Source organism: Myotis yumanensis, unplaced genomic scaffold (assembly GCF_028538775.1).
Source record: "Myotis yumanensis isolate MYYU_CA2020_CCGP unplaced genomic scaffold, mMyoYum1.0.hap1 SCAF_5, whole genome shotgun sequence".
Lineage (NCBI taxonomy): Eukaryota > Metazoa > Chordata > Mammalia > Chiroptera > Vespertilionidae > Myotis > Myotis yumanensis.
Window position 1 is genome coordinate 77,171,129 of NW_027223756.1, and position 21,790 is coordinate 77,192,918.

Consider the following 21,790-nt stretch of genomic DNA (forward strand, 5'->3'; position numbering starts at 1 on the left):
CCCTCCCACCCGCCAAGAGCCACGAGACACAAACGGGGTGGATTCCGGGCCCTGCGCACACAATTCTGGGGATTGGCAAACGGTGCACCTCTCCATGGTAGTTTCTCCGACGTTCAGCCGCTCACAGGACCTGCCTGGAAGCATGACAGGCCCCAACCATCAAGACTGCTCGGGAATACTTCGTCCCCAGGGCAGGGGCAGCCGGGGAACCAGAGCTGGCTTTCCTGCTCCCCCATTGGGCAGGTCCTGGCCACGGGGACAATGACCTCCACAGCGTGTGGAGTCACACCTGGCGCCAAGAACACCACTGGACCCCACGGCATCTAAAATCCATACAAACATTTATTCCGTCCCTGCCCGGGGGTTGGAGCATTGGGGAGGGGGCTGTGGGCCTTGACAAACAGCTCCCAATGAGGCGGGACTCGGATGGGAAGTGTTCAGATGCCAGGGCCCTGGGGACTGGCTCAGTTCCTGGAGCTCAAGGAGTCCCGGTGGATTGAGGGGGACCAATTCCCACCCAACCAGGCCCAGGCCAGGCTGGACCCTGGGGTCCTGGTGGCTGTAGCAGCACCAGCTGATTGCTCCCCCCACCCAACCCCCATCCCCCAGGAAGGAAGGCAGCACCGGGGTCTTGCTCCTCCAGGTGGGGGGAAGACAACATTGCAGGTCATCAGGTTTAAATTAAAAATAATAAAAATAACATACAAAATAAAAAAAGACAACCCCTGTCCAAACAAACCCATGACGAGACTGCCTGGCCCACTGGGCACTCTGGCAGGTGAGGGGGGAGGGACAGGTGGTCAGCCTACAAGGGTCCCTGCTAGGGACACAAGCAGGGCCCGGATGGGTGGTCCAGCCTCCACTGTCAGCAGCAGCAGTCTCCAGAGAACAGCAATCTGGGGCAGACGCAGGGAGGCCGCAAGGGGCTACCCAGGGCCTGGGTCTAGGCAGGTCTCAGCTGGGTCTGGGTGCCACGTGGCTCCTCCTGTGCTCTCCGTTCTCGTATCTTGGTGATGTGGACAGGGTTAGCTCTCGAGATTTATTGCACTGTTTTGGAAGAGGCCTGGGGCTAGAGGATGTGCCGGGGCAGTGGGAGGCGGGAGCAGGAGGGTGGGGGGCGGGCGGCAGTCACCGCTTGGTCTTGGCATCTTCTCGAATCTTCCAGATCACCAGGTGCATGCAGGCGCTGGCGTCCTCGCTGGAGCTGTGCCCATCCACTGTGGAGGGGGCAGGCAGGTCAGAATGGGCCAGCCCTGGGGACCCACCGAGCTCCCACCAACTCCCCTCCCGCCGCCCCCGCCCCACTGTTCACCATTGTCCTGAATGATCTGTCTGAGGTAGTCGGCCATGAGATTCCGAAGGGAGCGCTTGTAGGGGAGGCCCAGGCGGTGTGGGAAGAGCACAGACGTGTCCACCACGGTGCTGTGGATGACCTGCGGGACGGCAAGCCTGTCAGGGACTTCAGGGTCTAGGGCCCTGGAGGGCTGGGCGCAAAGGCATCCAGGGCTTGTGAGGATTCCAGAGCGACTGTCTGGCTACTGACCCACAGCCCCACCCGCCCTCTGAGGACACAGCCTGGGGGCCAGGATACCTTCAAGGCCAGCAGGTCGCTCTCCAGGCTGTGGCCGATGAGGATGGTATCAGCGTTGAACATACTCAGCAAGACGGCCTGGACGTCCCGGAGCGAGATACTTGTGTCGGCAAGGTCGGCCTCGGTCACTCCCGAAAACCTGGGGCAGGAGGGGCAGGGACCTTAGGGCGGCTGGGAGGGCACCAGGGGTCCCCAACCTAGGAGCTGGGTGGATCCTAGTGGGGTGCAGGGTTACCACCCTGGGATCCCAAGCCCTGGAGGGTCAGACCATACCTTGTGTTGTAGTCCACAATCTCATTGTCCGGCTTGACGAAGGTGTCGTAAACAACCTGCATGTCGGTGTCCACCACTGTGACCCGAGTCAGCTCCAGGCCGTATGTGGTATAGGACTGCAGGCCAGAGGACACTGTTCAGACGTGCCCATGGCCCGCCTCCCTCCCTGGGCACCCGGCCAGACAACCCAGCCCAGTGCTCACAACCCAGAGGTGCTGGCCCCAGGCCAGAGGGCCTTCCGGGGCCCATCTAAGGGTCAGAGCAGGTGTGAACCAGGCGCCTGTCTCAAAACCTGCATTTGTGCACGAAATCTGCACAGCATCTGAGTGCAGAGGAAACCGAGTAAGGCTGTGTCCAGAGCGTGTGCTGTGTGCTGGGGTCAGGTAAGAGCATCTACTTGGAAACGGGAGAAAAGCCCTTTCTGAGCAGATGCCGGTAAGGCTGTGAGTGAGCCTTAGGGTTACAGACACAGTCTGACCCACAGGGAGGAGGACCTAATTGTTGCTCACGCTCTTCATCTGCTCTTTATCCTAAAATCTGCACAGGCCCAAAGCTTCAGGCAGAGAAGCTGGGACAGCCCCACGGAGCACAAGACCCCTGCACCCTGTAAGGGCCAGGAGTCCTTAGCAAGGGCCTGTGGTCAGCCAGACGACTCACCATTTCACAGTCAAGGGCGTAGATTCCTGGGTGAGCATCTTCTGGAAGCTCTTTATCAAAGGTCTTCATGAACCCCTCAAGGTTTTCCTTGCGGCCGTCCTGCACGTGTTGCTGAGAGGAGGAGTGTGAGGGTGGCAGGCTCAGAGGGTGGAAAAAAAGCCAATGAGGCTGAGTTCTTGGGGCCAGGCTTGTGCGTGGACTGAACCCCCTTTCCAAGGCAGATAAACCAAAGGACAGGAAGAGGGCAGCTCAGGGTAACCTGCTCCCACCAGGATAGGGTGGGGGTTTCTGGGAAAGGAAGCATCAAGCAGGGCCCAGGACACCTACCTTGGCAACCTGGCAGCCAGTGGAGCCGATGGCGGCCGAGCAGCACATGTACTGAGTCTCCCAGCCTCCAGCCACTGAGAGAGACAGAGGTCAGTGGCAGTGCCCCCTGCCTCCTGCAGGTAGTTGCTGACACCCATTGTGCCTGAGCTGGCAGGGCTTCCCAAGAGAGGGGACCCCAGCCCTGTGAGGCCAAGGATTCCAGCCCTACTCCTGGGGCCTCGGGCTCTACGGGGCTGGATCTGGGATAGGCCAGTCCCTCACCCCGCAAGGGCCCTCTCTCAGACTGGCAATGAGTGCACATGCAGTGTGGGCCCCCTTGGGGCATGACTAAGGGAATGCTGTGCCCCAGGGAACCCTCCATGTGCCCCAGAGGTGGGTCTGCAGGCAGCAGAGACACTCCAGACCTGTGAGTCCCCGCGGGTGAGAACCCGGTAACACTGGCCATTAAGTGAAACCAGCAGCTGCAGGAGAGGACAAACCCTTTGTTCCCAAACGCCCACGTGTTTCTACAAGCGCCTATGTATCGAGAAAGGGCAAGGGGGGTGACGAGGTTGTGGGAGGCCTTTTATCTGTGACTAAATGTTGTGACAGGAAGGTCTTTACATTACTTCTGTCATAAAGTACAAGGAAAACGGAAAAGGGTCTGAGGGGGTCAGAGGGGAGGGGGCCAGGTTGGGATCTTACCTCGATTCCGGCGCAGGCGCCCCCAGTGGTAGTAACATTCCTCATCACGCACACAGCGGCCCGAAGGGGACACGAGGTACTCAGTGCCGCAGCGACAGCAGACCCTGCAGGAGGCTGTGGGGTGCGGAGAGGTAGACAGGGGAGGGCGAGGAGTCAGGCCTGAACCTCTCTGTGTCTGCACCCACCCGACCATGCTGCTCCCCCTCCCCAGATGGACTTCCCTGTGTGCCCTCAGAGCTGCACAGTGGCCAGAGACAACTCACAGTCTTTGGGCAGCTTCTCCTCAGCAGTGAAGATGACAGCGCCCCCCGGCCGCTGGGGGTGTGGGAAGGGGTAGCCGTTCTCCTTAAGCTGGTCCTCGGTGAGCAGGTACTCTTTGAGGCGGTCGTACAGGGCGGCCCCTGCAGATGACCCAGGACAGGCATCAGCCCACAATGAGGTCAGGGATAGCCAAGGTCAGGCAGTGGGTGGAAGGGAGGGGTGGCGGTGGGGGCAGGCACTGCACCCCAGGCTCTGGAGGAGCCAGGCTCACCTTTCAGATCCTCCACGCGGGGGCTGCTCGGGCGGTTGAGTGAGAAGCTGGTCTTGGCAGCCAACTTGCCCCCCAGCACTGCCTCATGGGACACGACCCTCCGGCCACTAGTTTCTGGAAAGGGGGGGAGGAAGGGTAAACTAGGCTCGACTCCCTCGTCCTTCCCAAGTGCTCCCCTACTTCCTCTTCTGTTCCCAGGACAGCCCCCTACCACCTAGAGACAGGGGAGGCCCGACCTCATGATGTGGCCCTGGGCCAATTACCCCCCCCCACCCCCGCCATTAACTCAGGACCAGCAGGCTTTGTGCTGCCTGGGAGCCCCCCCGCCCCCCGCCCCCGTCTTCCTTCCCTCTCCCCCCTGGGCGGGGGTTTTCACCCTCCTAGGGAAAGAATTTAACAGGAGATATAATGGCCATTTCGAACAGGAGGTGTGGATGGCGGGTTGGGAGGACAGCGGAGAACAGAGCAGGGAAGCACCCATTGATGGCTTAATGCGCCTGGAGAGGCACCGCGACTGTCTTCCCAGGTTAATGCACAGAGCAGGCAGGCGAGCTTTGAAGAGGCAGCCCCATTAGCAGGCGGGGGGCCCCTCGCTGGAGAGATCCCGCTTTCAGAGGAGAAGGGTGGTTAAGAGCGAGAAGAGGCTATTCTGAGGGCACCGGGCCAATGCCAGCTTAGAGCCCGACAGCCGGGGACCTTTTGTCTGAAAATCTTAGCACTCAGAGCAGCAGAAAGGCCGCCAGGAGGGTCCCTACCACCCTCTGCAGGAGTCACAGGGCCTGCATCTTCGGGATGCAGCACCTCAGCTGCCCTACACTGCCCGACTTACTGCTCAGACCAGGCACAGCGCTGGGGACCAGGCCCCGCAGCTTCTTGAGCGTGTTCACAGCCACATTCAGGTAGATGTTCTTGCTGGGGCTTCGGTCGTAGGCCACCTTCTCCTCATTCAGCGCCTAGACACGACACCACTCAGTCCTGGGCACCCCACAGAGGGTCCCCGCCCCTCTGCCCGGACCTGGCCCTGCACCCCAGGGTCACCCACCTTCTCTATGGCCTCCTGGTTGGAGGGGCAGAACTTGAGGCACTCCTCAATGAACAGGTTGAGGTATCGTTGGCGGATGACGGTGGGGACTTTGCCCCCAAACTCTTTTGGGATAATAGGCTTCTTTAAACTCTGGAGGGAACATGGAAACAGCGAGGGTGGCATGCCCCTGCTTGGTCCTCTGACACACTTCTTCGAACCCCTTCCACACAGAGTAGAGCCTGCTGGAATCTGGGCCTTAGTGACCACAGGGGTCATCATGGTCCGGCTGGTGCTAAGAGATGACCACACCAGTGTTGACAAGAGGGGGAGGGCTCATGGCAACTCTGTCTTCTCTCTCTTCTCAATGTTTCTGTGAACCAAAACTACTCTAAAAAGTGAAAGGCTGTGAATTAAAGAGAAAACAAGGGAACAGGAAGACTGTGGTGCTGGGTGCATCATGAGTGGGGTGCCCTGGCTCCTGCAGGGAGAGGCAGTTACCTGTAAAGACGGGCTGTGTGCCACACGCTTGGGGGTAACGGTGCTGGTGGTCTTGGACGCCATGCCTGACAGCGTGCGCGTCTTTAGGAGCTGGCTGCCCGGCTCGAGGCCATTGGGAGGCTGGCTGCTGCTGGCCGGGAGGGTCCTCTTGGTACCTGTGGAGGTTGGCATGGGACCGGGGCTGTGAGTGCAGGAAGACAGCGCACCCATCACCGAGCTGCAGAGCACTAGGCAGCTGCGATCATTCAGCATCAGCAGGATGTGCATCTCAGAGCACAGGGGGAAGAGCAAGGGATGGGAACAGGGGCTATGGAAGGACATTAGGTTCTATCTGCTTTTGGGCAAGTCCATCGAGAAGGGGGACACAAAAAAGGGGCTGTGAAGACCGGCAGGGTAGTCCAGTGAGTGGCTGGGGGCATGGGGAGCCTCTGCCACATGTTCCGGCCCCTGACTCCAAAGCATTGACGTCTGAGAGAGGAAAGGCCCTGGTTCCTGGACTGAGGACCAGAGGGTCTGGGACAACCCAGCCTGGTCATTGTGACCCAGCCAGCCTGTCTGCTGCTGCCTCTGTGTTCTCCTCTCCCTTTGATGAGGTCACAAACCAGACAGTCTCCCGCCCCCAGGTAGGGCAGTGAGGCCAGGGAAGGTGCATCCCTGAGTGTGTGGGCAGGGGACCGCTGACCAGCTCTGAGCCTGGGCTCAGCCCTGATAAAGGAACAGGAGCAGATGAGGAGACCAAGGCACTGAATGGAGGGCCCAGGTCCCTGGCTCCTGGGAATCCTGTGCCAAGGTTGGCCTTGCAGGCCACGTGGGAAGAAAGGGAAGGACACGCACTTTTCAGCTTTTAGGCTCATGCAGATGCAGAATTTCCTGCAGTGCAAGTGCGCAGCCCCAGGTGGGTCTCCCAAAACTCTAGGAGAACCATCTAGGCTCAGCAGAGCCAGGCAGTGGATAGGAATGCTGGCTGCCACAGTGGTGACTATGGATGGCGGAGTGCAAGTTTATGAAATTGTACACATCTCAGAGTACAATCTCCATTCCCGGGCCTAAACCATTGCTAAAAACCCACAATCATGCATGTCACTGTCAAGTCCTAATTCAGGCACTCTGGGGAGGGAGGGGTCAGAGTCTGGGCACACCAGGGAGAAACAGGGAGGGCTGTGGATGCGTGTACCTGCAGGACCACCACGTGGAACCTGACTGCCCACTCGGCTGGCTATCCAAGGGGGTCTTTAAGCCAGCAGCAAGGACACCGCGGAGGGGGGCAGACCCTTGGGCCGGCAGGCCGAGCCTGCATGTGAAGAGGCTGCCAGGCGGCTCCCGCAGCCTGACCTGCCACATCTCCTCAGCTCCAGGCACCGCCACACAGAGACCCTCCCACTGAGTGTGCAGGCCCACTTCAGACAAGGTCCAGGGGAGAAAAGTGCCCTCAGAGAAGAACGAGGAACAGATACAGCAGCCAGCCCCTCTCCCAGATCAGCTGGCTCCGTTCAATTAGAGCCTGGACCTTGGGTTCCATCCCCAGGCCGGCTCCCTCTTCCTAGCACCACTGTCTGCAGCCCAGTGCCCACACTCAGACCAGCCCCCGCCACGCCACAGGCCTCCAAAACCCCAGGAACACGGGGGAGGCAAGGACACAAAGACCAGGCAAGGACAGAGCGGGAGGGCCACAGGGTGACCTCTGGGTCAGGGCCTTGGAGGGAGGCGGGAGGACAGTGCTGAGGAGGCTTGGGTCTGGCAGACAGACACCCCTCAGACTCTCCACAGCCAGCCCCCCAAAGCCAGGAGAGGCCCAGAGCCACTGGGCACTGTGCCAGGCCTGCCCTAGCCTCCTGCTAACAGTCAGGAGACTGTCTCCCATTTTATAGATAAGCACACTAGGGCCAGGCCAGACCCTACTCAAGGCCACCACCGCAGATATACTGGGAGCCTCACCTCCCGAGACCCCTGCCCTGGAACTCACCTGCAGCCAGGCAGGGGTTGGGGACGTGGGCAATCCTCCTCTTCTCTCCGGGAACTGAGATGTGGATGGAGGTCGGCTTCTCGGCCGGCTGCTGGGCAGCCTGGAGCCAGCTGGCTGACTCCCTCTGAGCCTGCTGAGCTCGCCGGTAACATACTTCCTGGGCGGTGGGGAACCGGGTGGGGGGGCCCAGGCCTCTCCTCACAGGCTCTGACTGGGTGATGAGAAATCCCAGAGCCCAGCTGTATTTGAGGGGCACCCAGAGAAGTCTGCCAGGGGCAATAAGCTGATGGTAGGGCCACTGGCAGGGAGGCAGGGGCTCCAGGGTAAGGGCTAGGCAGGATGCACCCAGCTCCGCCTTCAGAGCTTGCAGATGCCCTGAAGGAAACCAGCTCCGCACTGTGGCCCTTTGGGGGGCTGGAACACACGTTGCTCCACTTCCGGGTGCCAGCATGGTCCTGTTCTCCTGCTCTCTGGTGTCTAAGAGCCTAGGCTGTGCCCTCACCCCTGATGATAGTGGAAATCCCTGCCTCTGATCAGACTGACACACTGATCCAACCCTACTTAATCTGATCTTCTCTAGACTAGCTTTCAGAATCCCAGGGCTCCTGGGATCAGATTGACACACTGATCCAACCCTACTTAATCTGATCTTCTCTGGACTGACTTCTAGGATCCCAGGGCTCCCTCAGGGCTGCATAAACAGGAGGGAGCTCTGAGTCCAGAGCGTGGGGCTCATCCTCTTCTCAGCCCTCCCTGTGTCAGGTCACGCAGTGCCCCACAGTGATCTGGCAACGACTCCTGTCTCTGGGCCAAGGGGAGGAAGCTCGGGCTCAGAGAGGTTTGGCCACTTGCCCAAGATCACACAGTGCAACTCGGAGCAAGACAGGGACCAGGCCCTGTGACCCTGTGGGAGGGCTCACCAGCATCTCTCCCCCTGCTCTGGACCCTGCTCCCCCCAGCATGGAGCACAACTCAGATTGGATGTGGGTCCCAGGCACTTCTCTGCCAGGACGCCGAGTGTTGAACTGCGTCTGCCAAAGAAAGCCATTGACCTTGTTCTGCAGACCGGAGATCCTTTCGCTGGGGTCCTGCCAGCCTCCACCCAGGACCCCAGTGCAGACCCTTACCTCCTTGCCTTGCTTGGTGAGATGAGAGATCCTCCTCTTCTGCCCAGGGAATAGAGTGGTCAGACCCAATTGTTCCTTGTCCTCCACCTTCTCTTCTTTGGGGGGCTGGAACACATGTTCATCGCCCAATGAGGTTCCCTCCCTGGCCTCACTACCCACACCCACAGTCAGCCTGGGAGTCGAGGGTGTGCCTCCGAGGCTAACACAGGGAGTAGGGTGGGAAGGGTGGGTCCTCGCCCAGCCCCACCTACAGGTGAGGAAACAGACTCAATGCCTCCCAGCCAAGGACCCCGGGTGCAGCCCAGTCCTGAGCAAACTCCCTATGCCTTTCTGGGGATGAATTCTGCAGATATGCCCAGCAGACCAACTGCTTCCTGCTCCCCTCCTCCTCCGCCCATCTGCCTGCTGACCCTGCCCAGGACAGGGTTTCGAAACAGGAACCAAGGGGATGAAATCAGATGGCAATGCCCCAAAGGGCTGGGAACAGGGCAGTACTCAGGGAACAAGGAGCCAGGGGTCAGACCCTGAGGTCCCACACAGAAGCGAAGGCTTCTATGCAGGGACTGATCTATCCTGCTGTTTTGCCTGGCCGAGTGGCTCAGTGGTTGAGTGTTGATCTATGAACCAGGAGGTCACAGTTCCATTCCCAGTCAGGGCATATGCTCGGATTGTGGGCTCAACCCCCAGTGTAGGGTGTGCAGAAGGCAGCCAATCGATGATTGATCGATGATTCTCTCTTATCACTGATGTTTCTCTCTCTCTCCCCTCCTCTCTGAAATCAATGAAAAATATATTTAAAGTAAATAAATAAAATAATGCAAGCTCCCTCTGGTGGCTGATATGGGAACATGGGATGAGGAGACCCAAACAGATTAGGGCTGGCAAAGGTTTGAGAGGGAAGGGAGAGAGAGTAGGGAGGGGAGAGAGAGTAGGGAGGAAAGAAGAGAGAAGAGATGAGAGGGATGAGAAGGGGTCAGGGGAGAGGGAGACAGGGTAGAGGGGAGGAGAAAGTAGTGAAAGAAGGGGGAGGGACTGCAGGAAGAGGGGCTGGAAGGAGGAGGAAAGGGGCTAGGGAAGGGAGAAAGACACTGGGAAGGAGAGGGGTTGGCAGTGCCCGCTACCCCACTGCTGGTGCTCTTAGACGCTGTCACAGAAGCCCCACCGGGTAAGCCAGAACGCCGCCAATGGCCGTAAGTCAGTGTATTCCTTCTAGACAGGGCTCAGGGGGCAGCAAGCAGCCACCGAGGGTTCCTGAATTTTGGATAAGTGAAGAAGCCATCTCCACCTCTGCACTGAGACTCCAGTCACAGGGAGACTCTGAGGACAGAGTGCCGCAGCCTTCCTGAGCCCAGCCCAGACCCTCACCTGCCGGGCCTTCCGGCCCCTGTCCTCCATCTTGACGCAGGTGGATTCGTTGAAAATGCGCAGGCACTCCTCCATGGGGTCAGAGTCAAAGTCGACCTCCTTCTCCAGGGCAGAGTAATCCACGTCTGTGCCTGCCCCCGAGGAGGAGGAGAAAGTGGAGGAGGAGGATGTGGAGGAGGATGAGAGAGAGGCTGGGCAAGGCGATGGGTGAGGGGAGGCCTTGAGGCGCTTGTGCGGCCCCCGAGGGGCTGAGAGGCCCAAGCTAGAGTCTGAGTCCGAGTCCGAGTCCGAGTCTGAGCTGGAGCTGAGGTCGGGGAGGGCAGGACACAGTCCAGGTGTCGTGGGCCCTGGGTCCTCATCCTCACTCTCATCCCCAAAGAGGTCTGCATGGCTCAGGGTCCGCCTCTGCAGCTTGGGGGCCTGGGAGGTGCCCTCGTCCAGCGAGTGGGCCTTCCGCTCCGCCAGCTTCCCAGATGGGGTTTTCCCACCCGTCCTGTCTGGCAGCTGGGAGGCATCCCGGCCAGTGGGGCTGGGGCTTGGCTGCAGCCGAAGCTGGTCAGTCCGGCCTTTCCCTGAGCTGACCACCGAGGTGGCCAGAGATGGCTTTTTCTTGGTCCCTTGGGGCCTCTCTGCCCTGCGCTTGGGGGTGCTGGCCTGTGAGACCCTCTTGTCTACACCGGGCTTCACAGCTGGCCTCCTGTGCTCTCCATCCTTACTCCTGTCTGTTTTCCGGACACCATCCCTGGGGCCAGGGGCCGGTGGCACCCCACTTTTCCTCTTCTTGGTTCTTCCCTTCTTGGGGCTGCTGCATTCTTTCGAGGCCCTGGCTGGCGGGGAGGCAGGCTTGGCCGGGCATGCCCCATTAGGGTCCTTGGGAGGCTGCCCAAGGTCCCCCACATCATACTGCACAGCTATCTCCTTGGTCTCCCGAAGGCTGCCCTCCTCAGGCTCCTGGCCCTCCCTGGAGCCTGACTTGCCAGGACCCTTGCTCTCAGCTCCTGCCTGAGCCCTCAGGGGGCTGGCAGTGGCTGCAGTAGTGTCATCATCTGAGTCAGAGAATCTGGCATCGCAGCCACCGAAGGGGTCACAGGGCTTCTTGAGTGCGGGTGTGTAGGGCTCACTGTTGCCACGGGAGCCCCGGTGCCGTTTAGGGGCCCGGTTATCCTTGGAGCTGGCCCTGCTGAGTAGCCGAGCGGAGAAGTTGGACAGTGGGTCATACTCCAGGTCAGTGGACGGCTTGGAGTCATCCACCACATACTTGCTGCTGCAGACTGGGCGACTGTACCGTCTGGGCTGGCTCACGGCCTTGGGGACGTACTCCAGAGCACCACTGCCCCCTCCGCCACGGCCCTGAGCAGGGTCCAGAGAAGCCAGCAAGTACTTGCTGCCCAGCTCAGCAGGAGCGGCCAGTGGGGTGGGCTGGTAGCTAGCATTGGGGCTTAACAGGCTTTGGCCACCAGGGCTGTAATCAAAGGACAGTGGGAAGGCATCCTCATCCAAGCTGGTGGCAGGGCCATGGGGTGCCAGGGTGGGGACCTCAGCAGAGACGTGCTCGCGGGCTGTCTCCAGGAGCTCCTGGTACCGCCGCTGCTCTATCTCCACTTCAGAGCGCACGGCCTCTATGGCCTGGTTGACCAGCTCCAGCTCCAGGATGTCTGAGTGGGGCTCGTCCCCTCTGCCCAGGATGCCATTCTCCCTCTGTGCCGGGAGCTTGGGCAGCTCAGGGTTGTACGGGTCATAACCAAGCCCTGAAACAGTAAGAGGTAGGAAATAGTGGTGAGCAGGCCTGTGAAGTGGCAGCCACATGAGGCAGCAACCAGCCACTGCCTTGACCGAGATAACTGCCTTCCAGAACCTAGCAAGGGCTAGGCTTCCAGCAGACCCCCACTGAGGCTCAGCCTGCACAAGGATTCCAGAGCACCCCTCCATCCAGGCCCTACCTTGCAGAGGCTGATAAGAGGGGTGAGAGGTACAGAACCCTGGCCCGAGAGACAGCCACAAGGTTAAGAGACTGGCATGGCCTCTGGGACAACAATTGGAAGGGGTGGAGACTTGACAGATAAGAAGATCCAGAAGCCGGGTGAGATGGCGATGGGATCTCCTACACGGTAGCTTCCCCCACACTGCTTCCTGCACCTGGGAGCTAGAAGAATGCTGAAGGGGCCTGGCATCCAGGCAGGTCGTAGGGCACAGAGATGCCTGACAGGGTGGGATGGGAGTGTGTTCAGAGCTCCCTGATTCAGGGCTGAGGGTGGGAGGGGAGCAAACACCAGCAGGGTCTGAGGCATGCAAGCCTCTGTCCCATACATCCCCCTGCAGGGCTGTGTCTGTACAAGTGAGAAAACGGAAACCACCACTAAGTAGCACGATGGACAAAGGACACCCACACACTTAATGGAAAACAAGAGGCAGAAGGCAATCAAGGGGGTGATCCCATGGGGGTAAAAAGGAAAAAGGACATGCTAGAGGTCAGCACAATCCCAGTGCCAACAGTGTTGGCACAAACCTCAAGACTCACTTAGCGACAGGGGTACAGACATCTTCAATGAAATATGAGCAAATACAGCACATTTCAAGAAAGGAGTAATGTACATATTCAAATATACCAACCTACCATAAATATTCCAGAGTTTAAAGTGTTCATCACTAGAAATTCTACCAGATATAATTCTGAAGCATCTCTAAAGAAAAGCCAATGGAGTTGATGTCCTGTGGTTGGAGAATAACAACTGATTCTCCCAGAGTCAGCCCTGCCCGTACCTGGACTTAGACTGTGAGGCCGAGTGTGAACCTCTGGCGTCCAGGACGGTCAGAGAATCAATCTGTGCTGTTGGAAGGTACTCAGGGTGTGGTGACTTGCCATAGCAGCCCCAGGAAACTCATGCAACCTCATTTAGGGAGAAGTCCATGCGGCTGGCCGCCCACAGGTGACCAGCTTTGCAGGGGACAGTGGCTGGGCCTGGGCTGCCTTTGGGGAGGGGCTGAGGGAGGGAGGAATTCATTGTAGATGCGTAGTCTGGCTTTTAACTTGCATCCCATTTTTGAAATTATATTCAGAAAGGAGAAAGGAAGCATGTATCCAAGCTTCAGATGACGGAAGACATGCCAGGTGGGTGGGAGACGGGAGGCAGAAGGACACAGGATTAGATGCCAGTGACAGAACGAGTTCCACAGTCCCAGGCGCTCTCCTGTGGGGTGTTCTCCAGCCCAGGTCACCTCACTCCCTAACCTCCCTCCTTCAGTGAAGACGCTCCTGCCCTCCTTGTGGGGAATGGAAGCAAGGGCCCACCGAACGGGAAGTCCTTCCTCTCCCAGGACAGGCTGGCAGGACCGATGGATGGGGGTCAGGACCCAAGCAAAACCATTCCTCAAAGGGTTCTCCAAGGTCAGGTCAGAGTGCAGAGCTTGGGGATTTCCAGCCACTTTGGATCTGAACCAAAAGGGTTTTCCCCGAGGGGTCTATGCTTTGGGAGCCGGTGGAGGAGGCACTGTGCCTGGAAGGAGGGGAGAGGGGTGGGGACCCTGCAAAGTTCCCGAGACCATCTGGTCTCACTGGCTCAGCTGGACCAGAGGCAGGGCTCTGGCTTTCCCAATGGGAGCCTGGACCAGCATGTTTCCTAAGGGTCATTACACCTGCTCCACCCCCTCTGTTTCCAGGAAGCCCATGAACTTGCTTGCAAGGTAGGAAGGGTAGTGCACTGGGGGGTCTGAGCCACTCCTCTGAAGGGATGCAGCTCCTAGCCCAACCCAACCTTGATCTGAGCACCCAGCTCTGCCAAGGTGGGGCATTCTCAGACCCTCCCTGCTCCACCCGCTGCACCCAAGAACAAAAGAAACCGCCCAAGGCAGGCGTGGGTCAAGCTCCTGATCCTGCCCTTCTGGGGCCTCAGTTTCCCCACTGATACCAGAAGTCTAGTGTAACCAGCCTGAAGAACTCTAGACAGGTCTGGGAGCTTCCAGCACTCAGGCCAAGGGCTTTGCTGTAGCCCTGAGGCCGGAGCTCAGCCCCCCAAGGCAGGCGCCTCCCCCAAGCCGCCCCAAGGTTATCTGAGGGTTGGTGGGGGACATAATACAGAAGGTACTTGTTCATGCCATCTAGCCCCCTGCCCCACCTGCCCTGGAGGGCCAGGTCCCTCAGAGCACCTGTCAGAATTGGAGAAGCTCCCAAGAAAATGTTTGCCAGCTGCCCGATGCTCTGGGGGCCCTGTCAGCCCACTGGTGGGGGCAGTCAGAAGACAACTCAACAGGTGGCCCTTGAGGTTGGGAAGGGCCATAGGCACCTTGTAAGGGGTCCTCCAATTACTGGGGGTTAATTTGGGTGGAAGACAAAAGCTATCCTTTGAGTGTTCACACCAGTAAGCATGCCTCTAGCAAACAAGATTAACTGGGCTGTTTTTCAGAAAAGGGAGCAATCTGGGAATGACTAGAAAGAACCCAAAAGCCTGGCTGAAGGAGTTACACTCTATGAGAAGTCAGACCCCAGGCCTGGTTCCTGCCGCCTACTCCAGGGCGCGGGAGGGGCTGGCTACTCCCTAGCTCCTGTGAGGTGGTGAGCCTGCCTGCTGGTCACTTGAGGGATGTCCCTTGGGAAGGCCCCTCACTGGGTCAGGGAGAAAGATGGGGAGAGGCCTCTTCTAGCCCCCACAGCTCACCTTCCCCTGCTCATTCGTGTTTGGCTCTGTGCACCCAGCACCACACACCCATTAGGACCTGGCCCAGCGGAAGGGGAGAGCGATGCGGCTCCTCTCCTGGCTCCAGCACCAGGGGTAGCTCCCTTAGTGACCCTGTCCTCTCTCCGACTCTCTGATCCTGTTTCTGGGACAGGCGTCTAGCATGGCAGAGACCAGCTTCTGGGCCGTGGGACACTGGACGGGAAAATGTTCAGGTGGGGCATGAGTGAGGAAGGGGGGGATGGGGGGCGTGGAACACCGCTGACCACTGAACCCTGACAGGTTGACCCACAAACAAGACAGGTACAGGCCTTTCCCAATCCTGGCGGGCACCTCCCACCCCTCCAGATCTTTCCTCTGCACAAAAACCCTTCCCCGCTCTGGCCCTATCCCAGCCTCTGCTCCTCCCTACTCCCACCACACCCTCCATTCCAGAAAACACAGGCACCCGTCCCTAACTGCTGCACACGGGGTCAATGACAAGACACTGAGTGTAAGGACCCGCTCGGGGAGGATGTGACCCCACTTCTCTGGCTTCTGAAAGCCCAGCCACCAGCCACCCCTCTTCTCTCCCTAGTCTGCCCAAGGACGGAAGGTAAGTGCGGGACTGCAGAGCAGTTCCCCAGCTTCAAACCTGGTAAGACGTCAGCAGGGACTCCTCCAACTCAGGTGCCAGTCAGAGCCTGTTGGTCTGCCCTCCCACTGCCAGCAGAAGTACTGGGGACACCAGGAGGAGACACAGTCTATGCACAGGATATAAACGGGGACTCAGGACTAGTCATGGTGGAACTAGACCCACCTGGAATGGCAGAGGCCTTGGGATGGAGCCAGAAGACCCAGGACATTCAAGGCTGCAGGGATAGAATAGGTGCAGGGGGAGGCCAAGGGCTCAGGGTCAGAGTGCTCCACACTTGGGGCTTTTCTGGAAGGTGGGATCTGGCAGACAGTACCCCCGAAGGCTATCCCCACTGGAGGGCCCCCCAGTTCCTTAGAGGGCTGGCCGCTACTCCTTCCCCACAAACCCAGCCTCTCTGCTCCTGGACCCCCTACTCCTGGACAATGGGGTACTCCAAAGGAAAGGCCAGGAGCCTGAAGCCTAGGGGTGAAGGCACCTGGCGACTCACCCAATCTGAACCAGAGGGCCCCACACTGCCCAGGGTACCCTAGGGAGGGAACAGGTAGGCCACCAGGAATGTGCTCCCAGGTACACATGGGGGACATCCAAGACATGCCCCTGCTAAGGCTGGCTGCATCTAGAGCAGCAGGTCTGGGGTCCTTCTCCCCACTTGGCAGGGACCACACGGAAGAGTTGGGACACTGGTTTGAGGCCCAGACCCTGGACAGCCTCAACTAGCACCCCTCAGCTCTAGGGAAATAGGGCAAGGCCAGGGCTTCAGTGCAGGTGGCACCACACAGCCAGGTCCAGGGGAAGGAAAAGAGGGCCCGGCCAGACCTGGGACCACCACAAAACCCAGTCTCTGTACCCCCAGAGCCACCCTGGTATCAGTCATTACACTGGCTGCCGGACCACCCTGCTCCCCAAATCTGGATCCCGGGTCCAGGCTGCCCTTGAAATACCCACTGCCTGGGGCTTAGCAGCCTGGATCCTAACGACAGGCTATGCTTCAAAATATGCAAAATACCTAACAGCATAAAAACTCAAGGAAAGAACCAGAGGGGTGGGCCACAAGGGCAGACAGGCACCCTGGGGTGGGTGAAAGGTATCCTTTTCTCCTTCTAACGTGTCCATCCTCACAGTCCGTGACAGCACGAATCACTTCAGTGAGCCCAATAAAGAAAGCTTCAAAATAGAGTGGCCCCACTCTTTCTGGTCCCGGTGCATCTCCGATTCCCCAAACACATGAGACACATGAGTTTTCTTTCCAATGGGTGATTCTGAGGTCACCTCCTCCACTGTGCAGGCTCCCAGGAGCGCCGGCTCCAACAGTGACCTAGCAACTCCAAGCACCTTCTGATGTTCCGAGTGAAGACAGGGGAAAGCACATCCTAGTCAGGGGACTGAGGCTGCACTCCTACAGGCAATCACAGGACATGGGGCCAAGACGAGCAGGGTGCCAGCTGCATCCCCTAAGAAAGAGTCCACACACAGGGGTTACACATGAGCACAGTGGCTTTTATTACTTGACTCTGCAGGCAGGTGCTGGGGAGGGGGTGACAGGGCTGGCTCCTGAAACAGAGCCCACACCCCTGCTCTGGGAAGGCCTCTTGGGCTACGCTCCCACAGGAGGGGACACCAGTCTCTCCAGACAAGCAACTGTGATATGTGACTGCCAAGTAGGTGGGCATAGAACTGGCCTCTAGGACACAGAAGGACAAGTATCACCAGGATGTGCCTGGAGTGAATGTGGCCCAGTGCCCTCTGGACACACCCTCCCATCACCTCCAGGCCTGCCTTCTCTATCCAGCAGCTCAACACACTGACCCCCTGACCAGTACAAATGTCTGCGGGATGAATGACTGAATGAAATACCAACCAAGAGCCACAGGCCCCTCAATGCCTGTAGCATGTCCATTCCCGAGGACACAGGCCTCTGTCGTGATCAGAAGACAGTCCCTTCAGGACAGACAGTTACCAGCAGCCACACAGCACAATGAACTGGCTCTGAGTCCCCCCATCTCCCTGTCTTTGGGGCGGAATAGCTGGACTGCGGTGGCACTCCCAGGGCCTGAGCTAGAAAAGGACAAGTTACAAGTCAGTGTGTCAATGGAGACCCCTGCCAGGACTGAGGGATGGTAGTGGTGCTGGGGGACAGCCTCTCCTTCCCCCTTTTACGCTCCTCCAAACCACAGAGCATAAACATCCCAGGTCTTTCAGCGTACTGTCTCCCTGTCTAGAATCCTGGATTGCGGCCTGCCTCCCAACCTGCTTCCAATACCAGGTAATACTCCTACTCATCCTTCAAAGCCCAGCTCAGTAACCACATGCATAGGGACACATGCCCCACTTCCCTGCAATCCCAGTGCCAAGTGCTCTCTCTGGATCCCAGCCCACATCTGTTACGCTGGACACGCCTCCTTTGCTTCCAAAGCCTGGTCATAGATTCTACTGAACTCACACAGACCTGGAGGAGCCCTTTTGGAGGTCCCCAGGGCCAGCTCCCGATCTTACAGATGACCTGCACGTGTGGGTCCAAGCCAAGGCCACAGCTTGCGAAATGACCAAGTCCCACCCCTCACTTCCCATCCTATTCTCCTTCAGCAACCAAAGCAGCAAGCAGGAAAGCAGTTCCCCATGAATGCTTCTCGGCCTTCAATCCTGCCTGCTACCTGAGGCTCTGCTGACAGGCACTCCACAGAGCTGTCCCCAGAAAACCTAGTGCCCAGAAGCCACAGGACCAATCTCCCCAAAACTGCCTGCACACGTGCCTGCTTCCTCAAATGATGCAGGCTAACCACTGCAGGGACTCCCGAGGACCTGGCCGTCACAAAGGACAGTGGCCAGGAACCACCTCCATGATCAGAGTCTGCCCAGATTGGCCCCTCCCTTCCCACTTTTCATTTCTTTCTGTGTTCCATTCTCTGCTGTAAGTCAGATCACACCAGCTAGACTCCACCTGCTGCACACGTGCAGCTCAAAGAATAAAAAACCCAACTCCGGAGCACCCACCACTCAGGTTAAAGAACATCTGATGGGCATTATTTCGTAAAGGGGATTCTGAGGTGGGGTGGAGGTGGAGGAAGACCAAAAAGCAGGAAAAAGGTTTCTGCAGCAGCTCAGGAGTATCAGACAGAGAGGATGCGGCGCTGCTGTCTGTTGAGATCTAGTTTGCAGAAAAGATAACTGAGGCAAATAACACTAACCAGTGGGAAGCCAGGCTGCCCCCTCCCTGTCTGGCTTTTTGCACAATAGGAAGTGAAGCCAAGATGCCTTTACTTGGGTGCCACACCCAAGCCCCCCAACCCCCAAACCGCAGTGGTCCCATCCAGGGTTCTTGGGCTCCTGTGCATCTAGCCTCTGGGCCTAAGGAGCTAAGGGCGGTGGTGCTTTTCAAGGTCTGTCATCCCTATAGGCCTTGGCTAGCTCCCCCATCACATTCCCAAAATATACAACAGGTCAGTGCTGGGACACTGATCACGTTGGTACCACAGACACTTGGGGCTGGTAAACCCGTGTGTGGGGGGAAAGGGGCCACCCTGGGTGCTGTGGGGAGTTGGGCAGCATCCTTGGCCCCACCCACTCAATGCTAGCAGCACCCAGTCATGACAATCACTGATGTGCCCAAACACTGCCCAGTGTCCCCTCGGCGGAGGCAGAGGGCATTGACTCGTTCAGGTACTGCACAGGTAACATGCACACTCTGCACGACACATCCGTGTCCCTCCTGGTACAGCCACCTTCCCCAGCCCCTCCACTAATCCCACCTACTCACCACCCACTTCTGGCAAGCCTGGGCCCAGAGTCTCACTGCTCTCCTGATCCACCCTAAGCAGAGCACCCCAAAATACACACACCTGGAGGGGCCACCTCGGGAAACAGAACCCAAAAATCAATGTGGCAGGACCACAACTTTGGTAAAAAGACACAATGCCTTTTGTTTTTAAGGCTGGGAGGAAGTAGAGCAAGCTGGCCAAGGGAGCACTTGGGGCAATGTACAAAACACTTGTCTTTTGACTTTCTGGTGCGCTCCACTGTTTTTTTAAATGAACATTACTCTGAGTCCTGAAAAAAAACACCGGATTTGAAGGGAAGGGCCTGTGTGAGGCTGAACCACCGACAGACACTCGGGTTCATTTCACCGGTGACACCGCTAGTGTGAGCCGTGAACTCAGCGCTGGTGACAACTCCAAAAGGACTGCTTTGCCGACCCACGACCCACCTTCACTTCTGATCCCTTCGTTACAGAAACAGCAAGAACAATAGAACCACCCACCCTGTGCAGCAGCGAAGGCTCCTCCCGTGGGAGGCCTCCAGCTTCCATCCCCGGAACCTGGCGGGCCCAGCTCCCTGGGGGGAGCTGGAGCCACACGTGGACGCACAGCTTCCGGGGAGGAACAGAGAGAGACAAGGGGCCTCAGCGAGAAAAGAAATAACCTCTACCGGAGGTTACTGATGTCTCAGCTCAGACCTCACACCTCCTACAAGAAGCCCTGCCAGATCCCTCGCCGCTCTCGCCAAACTCTGCCACGGCACTGACCATCGCCGCGATGACATCTAAAGAGAAGCAAGTCCATTAACCATTTCGGCTCGACCCGAAGCAGGACATTCCTTGGAGCCTGTCCCCGCTCCCGTTCCCGGCACAGGGTTTTGACTTATTCGCTGTATAGTCTCGTCTGACAACGCGGCTTTACACGGAGGAGGCGCAGCCGGGGGCCTGGTGCGGAAACAAGCAGGGGCGGCCACGGCGCTCGAGGTCCGGGAGGCGGTGGCGGGAGGGACCCCCGCCCCTGGAGCTCAGGCGCCAATCAGGGCCGGGGTCCCGGGCCTGCCGACCGGGGTCAGCTCGCTCGCTTCCCGAGCCCCGGGTTCTCTTACTCCACCCTCGCGACACCCCTACGAGGACATGTTCTCCCACTGTTTACATTTTATATTTTGTGGAAACGGAGGCTTACAGAGGTCCCGCTACTTGAACCGGGCCCCGAGGTGGATGGTCCCAGTCCCGCAAGAGTGTGGGGAGGGGGCTGGGCTGGAACGGGGGGACCGGGGAAGCAGCTACGGTGGAGTTCAGGCCCGGGCCGGGAAGCCTAGCCCGCGGCGGGCGAGCGGGCGGGCATTACCTGCTGCGGGGGGCGCCGCTCCGCCGCCGCCGGGCGCGCCCGGGCCCCGGGCCCCGCGGTGCCGGAAGTGGCAGTAGGGCCGCCGGCAAGGACCCCCGGGCGCCCCAGACCAATAGGGGCAGTCGATGGCCCGGAAGAAGCCGGTGGAGCGTAGCATGGTCCGTCCCGTGGGGAGGCCCCAGCCCGGAGCCGCCCACGTCCCCGGGCCCCTCACTGGAGCCGCGATCGCCTCCGCCCGCGCTTCACAGACCCCAACGCCGCCATCTTGCTCCGAGGCCCCCAGAGGCCCCCGGACGCTGCCGTAAAGCTCCGGGAGAGCGGCTGTCCACAGCGCGCCCGATCAGAAACTCCTGATCTCGCGGGATCGAGGCGGGTCGTGAGCCCCTGGGCCGAGACAAGCAGGCGTGAGAGATGGGGTGGAGGGTGCAGACTGTTCTGCCTGAGGCCTCCGACAGCCTCGCCGGCGCCGCCGCCTGGTCTTCAGCGGCGGCAGAAGCGCCATCTTGAGCCCAAGGTCTCTTCGGCGTCTGAGCTGTCCACGGCGCGCCTGACGAGAAAAGCCCCCCCCCTCCCCCAGGGCCCGCCTACGGCTCATTTGCGTTTAATTTGCGTCATTAGCATGTTCTCCTAAAAGCGCCCTCTGCTGGAAAAGATGAGTCTTGCACCTAGCAATCCCAGTGCTTCATTACTCCACGCTCTAACACTCACCTCCGCCCTGGTATACAGTTGGTTCGCAGTAGTGCTCAATTTCTCCCACCTGTATTCATGTCAGCAGTCTAATCCCCAGGCCCACAGGAGTCCCGTTTTCATTCATTCATTTGTCCACCAAAATACTGAGCACCTGCTCTATGCCAGCTGTTCTAGATGGTATGCTGAACCGTATTTTGTTTAGCCATTAATCCGATGATGGACATGTGGGCTGTTTCCACCTTTGTCGATTGTGAATTGTGCTGCTGTGAACACAGGGGTAGGTATACTTGATTATCATTTTGTTTCAGGACCAGTGTTTTAAATGATGTGAACGTGTTGCCCATGTTTAGAACTTGGAGAGATGTCACATAAAAACTGCAATCCCCACCCTCTATGAACCGTTGGCTACCCTGGGCCCACCAGATGGCAATTGCCAAGCAGCCCCCTGTGAACAGGGTGGGGAGGTCTGTGCAGGTCCCCTCTCCCCCAGCCCACCTTTCCCCTTACTTCAGCTAACTGGCCCTGTGGGCATTTGAGCTTGAGACCCCTCACCCAGAGGTCTCTCACACCTCTCCACCAACCACAGAAGGGTTGAGTGTAGCCCTGACAATGCTAGTGAGGTGAAATAAGGTCATCCTTGAGCTCACACTCCT

The 21,790-nt window shown here is 58.7% G+C and overlaps 1 protein-coding gene across 1 annotated transcript; it reads right to left on the minus strand.

The window, feature by feature from the left end:
* Positions 1-324: 324 nt before the first annotated feature.
* Positions 325-20,811, minus strand: REXO1 (RNA exonuclease 1 homolog). Its single transcript, XM_070415705.1, has 16 exons — positions 20,448-20,811; positions 10,042-11,789; positions 8,677-8,781; positions 7,550-7,760; positions 5,587-5,741; positions 5,107-5,238; positions 4,894-5,017; positions 4,065-4,178; positions 3,796-3,933; positions 3,533-3,646; positions 2,849-2,922; positions 2,522-2,632; positions 1,865-1,980; positions 1,592-1,730; positions 1,313-1,433; positions 325-1,217 (listed from the first exon to the last, which is right to left on the minus strand). Exons 1-16 carry the CDS (start codon positions 20,602-20,604, stop codon positions 1,129-1,131), a joined length of 3,648 nt encoding a protein of 1,215 aa, XP_070271806.1. The 5' UTR covers positions 20,605-20,811; the 3' UTR covers positions 325-1,128.
* Positions 20,812-21,790: the final 979 nt, after the last annotated feature.

Excerpts from the sequence above, each read along its gene's own strand:
- REXO1 (XM_070415705.1), bottom strand. The coding sequence starts at position 20,604 with ATGCTACGCTCCACCGGCTTCTTCCGGGCCATCGACTGCCCCTATTGG. Across the intron at positions 1,731-1,864 it reads ATTGTGGACTACAACACAAG|GTTTTCGGGAGTGACCGAGG; the intron begins GTATGGTCTGAC and ends CTCCTGCCCCAG. Across the intron at positions 1,218-1,312 it reads ACAGATCATTCAGGACAATG|TGGATGGGCACAGCTCCAGC; the intron begins GTGAACAGTGGG and ends CCCCCTCCACAG.